This window comes from Acanthisitta chloris, unplaced genomic scaffold, assembly GCF_000695815.1.
Source record: "Acanthisitta chloris isolate BGI_N310 unplaced genomic scaffold, ASM69581v1 scaffold9894, whole genome shotgun sequence".
Taxonomy (NCBI): domain Eukaryota; kingdom Metazoa; phylum Chordata; class Aves; order Passeriformes; family Acanthisittidae; genus Acanthisitta; species Acanthisitta chloris.
The window spans coordinates 20,400-29,738 of record NW_008670970.1 but is presented as its reverse complement, the minus strand read 5'-3'; the positions used below and the strand labels follow the sequence as shown (position 1 = coordinate 29,738).

Sequence of the window (9,339 nt, the reverse complement as noted above, 5' to 3'; positions counted from 1 at the left end):
GCCACAGCTATTTACAAGTTCGGGTTTTGACTGAGTGAGTAATTGAATCACGTTGAGCCTCTGAAGTTTGCCTTTTATTTATATATTTCCCCCAGTTGTGTGGCTCGGTCTGCCATTGGCTGCGGTCCCTGCAGCCTACCCGAGGGCTCTGCAGTTACATAAGGCTCTGTCTGCTGGGAGCCTATATAAAGCCTTTTTGCATGCCAGCAAGAGGCAGAATTTTATCAAGATCCAGATCCCACTGCTTTAGTGTGCACGAGCAGGAGGAGATTTTCTTGAAGATACACTGAAACTCGAACCTGGGCTGGTTTGTGTGCCAGCCAGTGCTTCACAGCTGTCAACCTGAGTTGCAAGTGGCAGCTACTGTAAGTAGCTTCTGTGCACTATGAAGAATTTTTCATTTCCTGGGCAGGATAACACACATCGGACCGAGAGTCCTTCTTCTCACAGATTCCCGAGTTTGACAAATCAGTCAGATCCTGTTGGAAGACCAGAAAGAGATGAGCAATTAGCTCAAGCAGAGATTGCTGTACTGGGGGTCATATTTCTGATAGCATCTGTGGGCAATTTTATTCTCATACTGGTGCTGTGGCGAAGAAGAAAGAAGCTCTCTAGGATGTATGTGTTCATGCTTCATCTCAGCATCTCTGACTTAGTGGTAGCCTTTTTTCAAGTGCTGCCTCAACTCATATGGGATATTACAGATGTTTTCATAGGGCCAGATTTCTTGTGCAGAATTATCAAGTATCTGCAATTACTGGGCATGTTTGCCTCCACCTATATGATAGTGGTCATGACAGTGGACAGATATCAAGCAGTTTGCTACCCTATGGTCACCTTCCAAAAGAAGAGAGCTCTCTGGAACATCCCCATTTGCACCAGCTGGTCTATAGCACTGATTCTTAGCCTACCACAGGTATTTATCTTTTCTAAGACTGAAATATCTCCTGGTATCTTTGAATGTTGGGGTGAATTTATTCAACCATGGGGTCCAAGGGCATATGTGACTTGGATTTTTGTAGTTATATTCTTCATTCCTTCAGCCATTCTTATCACATGCCAGGTTAAGATTTGCAGAATAATCAGAAGAAATATATATGTGAAAAAACAGAATGAATATGAAGCAACAAATCAGAAGCGAGTCCTTCCATCCCGAGCGAGCAGTGTGAACTGTATTTCAAAGGCTATGATCAAGACAGTAAAAATGACAGTGGTGACAGTTGTTGCATATGTTCTCTGTTGGTCACCTTTCTTCATTGCACAGCTGTGGTCTGTGTGGTTCCCCAGTGTCATGACTGAAGGTAAGATGCTCTCTGTCCTCACTAATAACAGCATAGCAGGCTAGCACATTGCTATCATTTGCTTTATGTTTGCTCGTTGCTTTTGTGTAAAAGGTACATGTGGTCATTTGAGTATGATTAAAAATAAAATTCCTGGATTTATTATCTCCTGGATTTAATTTGGTACAAGGAGCTTCATGTATTATGTGATCACAACATCATATGTGTATTTTGTGTGTATGTTTCGAGTGATTAACAATTCAAAGATTAATGAACAGCTGAGTGAAAAGTATCATGAGCTCCAGCAAAGGCTCAGAGTTTTAGAGGTTTTAGGTATTATAGCAGCAGTAGTTTGTGTTCTTGAGGTGAAAAGGAGTAATTGACTATTCAAAGTAATAAGGTCAATATATCTTATTTACTGGATAGAACAGTGATGTTATATGTCATCTGATCTTTTTTAATATTGAAATCATATTGATGAAATCCCTGTAGCACACTATGAAACCATCAAAGCTGTGCATCAGCTGTTTATAAAGCAAAAAACCCCAAATAAAGAAGCCTGAGAGAATTATCAAACACCATTTTGTAAACAAGATTAATCTCGTCAAACTTATGCTATTGCCTCTTTGAGAAAGGCAGACTCTATATGTGACTTTAAGTTCATCTATTCTAAACTCAAAAATAAAAAATGGGAAAAAAATTATACTAGCTGTTTGATTTTAAAATATCTTCTGATCTTTGTTTTAAGAATTTTTCCTGTGAGTGTGAATTTGAGTCTTATTCTACATACATTTATAGCAATATCTATGTCTGTACTTATCTATATCTGCATAGCAGCTTAGTAATTGCTTTAAATTTAATGCAGCTACATAAAAAAAGAGCTATATGGAAGCATTTAACTCTGAAATGTATACAATAGAGTGTGCTTCCCACCTTCAGCAATTGCAAATTGGACTGAAATGGAAATTTCCTACTATTTGATTAACTTTAATATATGAATAGGTACAGCAGAAAGCAGCAGACTGTGAAAATGCTACTTAGTTGGACGAGTGCTTTATTAACTCTCTTATTTCTTTAACTATTTCATTCTAGGTTCAGCATTCACCATTATCATGCTCCTGGGCAATTTAAATAGTTGCACCAACCCATGGATTTACATGTATTTCTGTGGCCACATTCCATACTGCACAAATAAGCAGCTGGAGAACACCTCTGCTCAAGAGGAATCAGTGATCACAGGGAGCATTCATCTCATAGACAGAGACCCTGAGGAAAACAATACTTCTGCATAAATGCTGAATGCTTTTTGGTGTTTTGTAGTACCCTAACCCTAACCCTAACCCTTTTGGAACTGTAGTTCCTCTGCCTGCAAGACATTGATATTTTACCACCATCCATTGTTTAGTGGAGAAGGAAGCTGGAAAATTGTCTTTTGTTGTATAAATATATTTCTTTGCAGTTCTATAGCATATACAGGAGGTCTCTGTGTTGTGCAAGCCTGACTCAGTGCTTCCACCTCCACTGTCTTGGCAGAATGAATTCTTGTAAAGACTGACAAACATAGATAAAAATATCTTAGATATTTTGTGTCCTGTAGTATTTCCTCATCTGTGATTATGGATTTCTAAGTAATAAAATTTTACATCTAACTTGTTCTATAAATTGATAGGTAATTGGAAAGCAATCTGAAATAATTAGAGTTGAGTATGTTTTCATGTTGAACTGTGAATTGTTCATCATTCTCATGTGATTCAGGGATTGTTTGACAAGTCTTGAGAAGGCAGCACGAAGTCAGAAAAATCCTTTGCCAGCTCTTATTAATACCTAGTTTAAAATTAACTCCTTATATACACTTATAAAATGCCAAGCAGCTTAATATAATTTAAAAAAAAAAGAATTCAGTGCCTTTGTGCCACTGAACACCTACTTCAGTTTCAAATGGCATCGTGGATCGCAGGTATCAGTATAGCAGCAGTCCAGGTTTTTGGCTTCACACCATGGGATTTGATCTTACATGCATTCTCTGATGTGCAAGCAGTTAACTGGACACTCCCTACATCCCCTTCAGATATACTTTAAATAAAAATGGGTGCTAGAAATGTGCAATTTCATTTGGTATTCAGACCTACCTGTTCTGGCATGCAGTTTATTGGCAGAGTGTGCTTAGAACCCCTTTGGGCTCAAATTCAATTACTTCCCTTTGTGGTAAAAATAAATCTGCATATTTTTATTTCAAAATGCCATTTGGTTGCTGGTTTGTGGATGTTATATGTAGGTAGCTATTTATTCCCTTTCAGTGTCTGCAATCTAGTCAAAGTAGTATGGAAGGAATAACAACAGTGTCTGCAATCTAGTCAAAGTAGTACGGAAGGAATATCAGCAAGGCTTTTTCAGGTGAGTATAGAGCTGTGTTCACAGAGATCTTTGGTGACACTCACATATCATCTGTCTACATTATACTGTGTTTCATCAGTGCTATTCACATTTCAGTTTTCTGAGTGCTAAAAGTCTCAAATACCAGTGGAAAACCTAGAATATTGGGAGGGGTTTAAATAGATTTTTTACAGAGAGGGTTATCAGTCATTGGAATAGGCTGCCCAGGGAGGTGGTGGAGGTGGAGGTTTTCAAGCTGAGACTGGATGTGGCACTTAGTGCCACGGTCTAGTAACCACAGTAGGGTTGGACTCAATGATCTTTGAGGTCTTTTCCAACCTGATTGATTCTATGATTCTATGATTTAAACTAAATACTGATCAGATTGTGAGAAGTGCTGCTGTTACACTTCAGGGTAATTTGTGCTGATATGACTGAATATTCTGTGATTTCTATTCCCTGTATGGTTAGATTAGAGAGGGGTATGAACCAAATATTGCTGTTCTTTATGATAGGAAAGTGTCCCAGTCCAGCTGTGAAGAAGAACATGTGTCCGACAAGTAGGATGAGGAAGAAGATGGATCAAAGTATTACCAGAGCCAGACAGAAATGGGAATAGTCTGTACAAAGTCTCTTATAATAGCAATTGATATTTTCTTGTTGCTCCTCACCCCCCCTTTAATTAATAGTTATTAATTCTACCACATAACAAATTCCCTGTTAGAGCAATTCTGTAACTCAAGTGACAGTGTCCTTATCTGGTGTATCAACATCCAAGATACAACCCATACTATTGATATATTTGTTATATTCAGCCACTCACTGAATTTCTAAGACTTTCAATCAATTAGCTTTCAGTTAGGTCCTCCTTTATGACAACACAATGGTTTATGGTGGGGTTTCTAGTTTTTCTGCTTCTTTCAATTGCAGTTAGTTATGTAGTATAATATGCAATGTTGAAAGGAACTGTAAATAGAAATGCTGCAAGGAATTGCCTGTGTCACTGTACTACTGGATTTGCAGAAAAATACCTCAAAGGCATACAGCTGCAAGGAAAGCAGGTGTTCAAATTGTGTGCAAATAGTCATTCAGATCCAGAACTGATGGGGGTCACAGTTCTGCTCAGACACCACAGTGGAGCTGTGCCATTTAACACCACCTGATCTGGCCCCTGATATTTAAAAAGTATAACTTCTACTACTTGCATTTCTGCATTGCTCATGTATTTGTTACTGGCTCTATAAATAATTTGGTAGAGCTTGATTTCACAAAAAACAGTAGCTCAATATGTTCTATAAAAGGTTGAGAGCAATACTAACTGTCCATGTTTGATCATGTAATGAATGAATGTCAGAACTTCTTAAGTTCAATAATGATTGTTCACTGTGTGTAATGTTGAAAACAAATATATTTTTGTCTCTCAAGTGCTTTCTTTCTGATTATTTTGTTTTCTTTCCCCTGAGATCGGTCAGGTTACTGCACTACAGTGCAAACTACAGTCTGTAGTTACTTTTAGTTTCAGTCTGTCAGAAGGCATTTGAACACAGGTATTCCTGCTTTTTTTCTTAGCAAAGTGAATTGGATTGCATTTTCCAGATGTAACTCATTATTCCCTGTGACTTCTCCTTCCTAACCCATGGGAAGCACTGACAAATACACTCAGTGCAGACTTTGCTTATGGTCCTCAATTTTCTGTCAAAACACACTTTCAAATGATGGGAAACTTATTTTGATAACTTTTTTTTTCCCCTAATAAAGTGTCATTTACAGGACTTTTCTTATTTCTGAAAGAAAAGACATTTAAAAGTATAAAAAAATTTTTCTCTTTGTAAATATGCCCATCGGTTGTCTTGGAAGTTGTAGTTTGAACATCTCATGCCCTTGTTTTCCTCTATGTTTGTTTTCCTCTATGTGTTGATTCTTCATCTACACTATACCTTTTCCAATTCACTGTCACTTAGATTTCCAACTGTTGACTGTGGGATAACACTGTAATCTGGCCAAGGTGTTTAATCCATATGGGAGAATCAGAAACTTGAACATACGAGTCCCTGGAGGCACTGTGGAAACCCATAAAAATGAAAAATCCAATTATCAGATGAAAGCCTTTCTCATCAATGCCTAGATTCTGTTTTCTCACACAAATCATTTCTGAGCAGAAAGAAGCTAGCATACAAGTTCCCACTCCTGAAATGAATGTTTGTGTTGTTGATGCTGGCACTGCAGTTTATGGTTATCTGGGTGGGGATTCTTTATACTTTCCAGGGTTTTGTTACCACTTGGGAAAGGCACAGTTCAGTAAAATGAATTAGATACTTTCTTAAAAATTATTAGTTTATGTTTTGCAGTATAGATAAGGGGAATGAAAGACAATGTAATATATTGATTCTGTATAGATTTATAACAGAAAAAAACCATGAAAACAATCTAGTAGAACAAAAGGAAAATCCCAACATGTTTTGCATTCTTAACAGCATATTTTATTCATTCTGTTATTCTACAGAACTGTTGCTGTATTTTCATAGCCAGTCCCTGTTCACATTCTTGTAAATGATGAATACTGAAGCCAGAGGTGTCACATGATAATCTCTTTAATCTTTCAATTAAATAATGCTGACAAATTTTAAAGATGTTGCCAAATTAATGTCCTGCCAATTTCTCTTTGATTGTTTAATTCTGACAATGGGAACCAGTTATTGGGTCAAATAAATTGCTCCTGTCTCTGTGCTGTTGAGGGAAGACTGGCAGTGTGATGTGGAGACCCAGGTTGGAACCAGCAGAGTTTATTCCGTGAGGCAGACATGGCTGTATTGCCTAGTTCTCAAACACATGGCCAGGACAAATGCATCCTCAAGAGGCTGCAAATACTAGCTATTTTTGGCTTAAGGGTATTGACAGCAGTCAAAGACAGAGAATTATTATCCATCTACTCAGATCTTTCAGTCAAATTCAGTTTTGTTTGGATTCCTCAGAGGTTAAAAAAAATAAAAAAAATAAAGCAAGGCATTTGCTGACTTCATAAGGTAGAGGTTTGATCCTGAATGTCCTGGTTTTCTACAGGAAACATCCATGATTTTGAACCAGATTGTTCATACAGCAGTAAAACAGGACTGCAAACAATACAAATGGGAATTGTATTACTTACTGTAATGTAGTCACAAATAAGTTATTCTCTACTGATGATCCATATATGATGATCCATAGCTGATACATATAGATTTGAATTGAAAGTAAATCATGCTGTTAGAAAATCAGACATAGAACCTGATGTAATTTGTGCTACCACTGCCATTCCAAATCCTTCCTCTGCATTCCTATGTGTGTCAGCACCAAGCCCCTCTATGTTCTCATGGTCCCAGGTAGAGCCTGATGGTTTGCAGTACAGTTTCCAAACTCTACTTGCCCTAATCTCTTGCTTAGATACCCCAGGTTACCTTCACTTTGCCTCTCTGAAACAAAAAGATAGAAGCTGTGTCTTTTCATTGGGCTTATATGATGGGCCTGCTATTGTCACTTGAGTACTTTCTGAAGGTCATCTCATTAAAAGGGCATATTCTGGGCATTTTTACAAGCCAGAATACTTTACACTTCACACTTTCAGGAGCAAAAGGAAGATCAGACTTTGAGTGAAACTTAAGCGGTCACTTAAGTTTCTCCCTTTTACTTCCTTTTCGTCCTTCATTTCACAGCAGACCAAAGCCATGTCTGCCTCACAGAATAAGCTCTGATGGTTCCAAGCTGGGTCTCTTTCACAAAGGGTATTGAAATGTTTCCTACTAGTAAGTCAGAGCAACTCATTATCTAATCTATTCTATCATCCAGCTCCATAATGAATTTTGGAGGTAATGAAACTAACCAAAGGCTTCTCGAATTTCCATCCAAATGTTGTCCTAGAGATACAGTACAAACATATTCAAGTTCTATTGTATTCATCAAGTACTTTTTAATATCATGACTGACACTTTGAAAGACTTCAAAATTTGGAATGTATGTTTCTTGCATCCAATTCAATATACCAAAAATTGTTAAAATTTTCTATTACCCAAATTTTAGCAAAAAATCTCCTGATTTCTGAGTTAACAACACAGGAATCAGTAGGACTTTGTGGAGGAAACATTTCAATACCCTTTGTGAAAGAAGTTTGAAAAAATGCCAAACAAAAACATTTGACCTTGAATATCTCTGGGAATTGTGGCTGGGGAGTTGCATACAACTAGAGATACATTCCAGTAAACATTTGTCAACTCAATTGACGTAGTAACAGATATTAAGACACAAGAAAGACTTGGTATTCCTGTCATCATCATTGTTATCATTGCCATCATATCATCGTTATCATTATTTAAACAAAATCAGCATATAACCTAAAATAAGTTTTAAAACAAAACACAAATATGGCACAGTGTGACATATGTAGACCAGTTCTGAAGCTAAAATAATATAAAATATAATAATAATAATGTAAATAATATAAAAGGCATGACTTCAATCACAAATGCAACTTTTACATCTGATATTGCTATTTTATTTAGCTTAAAGGATGCAGATGTATTCTTTGATTCCTAGACTATTGCTGTGCATTGAATTCCATGAATTTTAACAAAAAAAATGTTAAAACTTTGTTTCATGTTTATACATTTAGTTGTGTATACATTAAACCAAAGTTTTTGTGTCAAGATACTGCCCTTGTATTCCTTAGATTATTCTTGAGTTCAGTTATTATCTGTATCACCAGCTTTGAAGAGATACTAGAAATAAATTATCTGCTAGCTATCACAGTGTATTGGAAATGTTTGCCCATGTCTCTAAATGTGTTAATGGATGTCTGGCCTCAAATGATTTAATGCTGAGTGGCTCCAGCTTTTGACTTACTGATGGGAAAAATTCACTTCATCACAGAGAATACAAGCCCTCTGGCAAGCACAGTCATGATGTGAACACACTGCTTCTTGATACATTTAATACAAATTACAGTCTGCTGCCAATGTGATTCATATTGCTGATCCCTTCCTGACAAGACTGATGCAATCTCAAGTTCTGAGATGATATGTGTTTAGTTGTAACTATCTGCTCACAAAAAAATGTGTGAGAAAAACCTCAGAAAAGAAGTCCCTATTTTTTCCTCAGCACCTGGGTGCATTGGAGTTGAATGCATCTCCTGAGAAATAAGAGGTTTAAAACAACAGTATAACATTTAAGGTTCATTTGTTTCCATTCACACAGAGAAGTAATAATGGATTGTATGACATTTATGTGTAGACTGTATTAATGATATCAGGAAAGTCAAACACTTAGAGCTCCAGAATCATTGACTCATAGAATTGTTAAGGTTATAAAGATCTAAGATCATCAAGTCCAAAAGTTAACTCAGCACCACCACATTCACTACTAAACCATATCCCCAAGTGCCACATCCACACACCTTTTGAACACTTCTGGGGATGGTGATTCCACCACTTCTGTGGGCAGACTCTTCCAATGCCTGGCCATCCTTTCTGTGAAGAAACCTCTTTCTAATATCTAATCTAAACCTCACCTGGCACAGCTTGATGCCATTTTGTCTGGTCCTGTCACTTCCTTTGTGGGGAAAAAAGACCAACACCTCCCTCACTTCATGCCATTTTGTCTGGTCCTGTCACTTCTTTTGTGGGGAAAAAAGACCAACACCTACCTCACTTTGCTTGAA

The 9,339-nt window shown here is 37.2% G+C and overlaps 1 protein-coding gene across 1 annotated transcript; it reads left to right on the top strand.

Moving 5' to 3' along the window:
- The first annotated feature begins 385 nt into the window (after positions 1-385).
- On the top strand, positions 386-2,572 carry LOC103801488 ([Arg8]-vasotocin receptor-like). The gene is made up of 2 exons (XM_009073903.1): positions 386-1,301; positions 2,373-2,572. Exons 1-2 carry the CDS (start codon positions 386-388, stop codon positions 2,570-2,572), a joined length of 1,116 nt encoding a protein of 371 aa, XP_009072151.1.
- Positions 2,573-9,339: the final 6,767 nt, after the last annotated feature.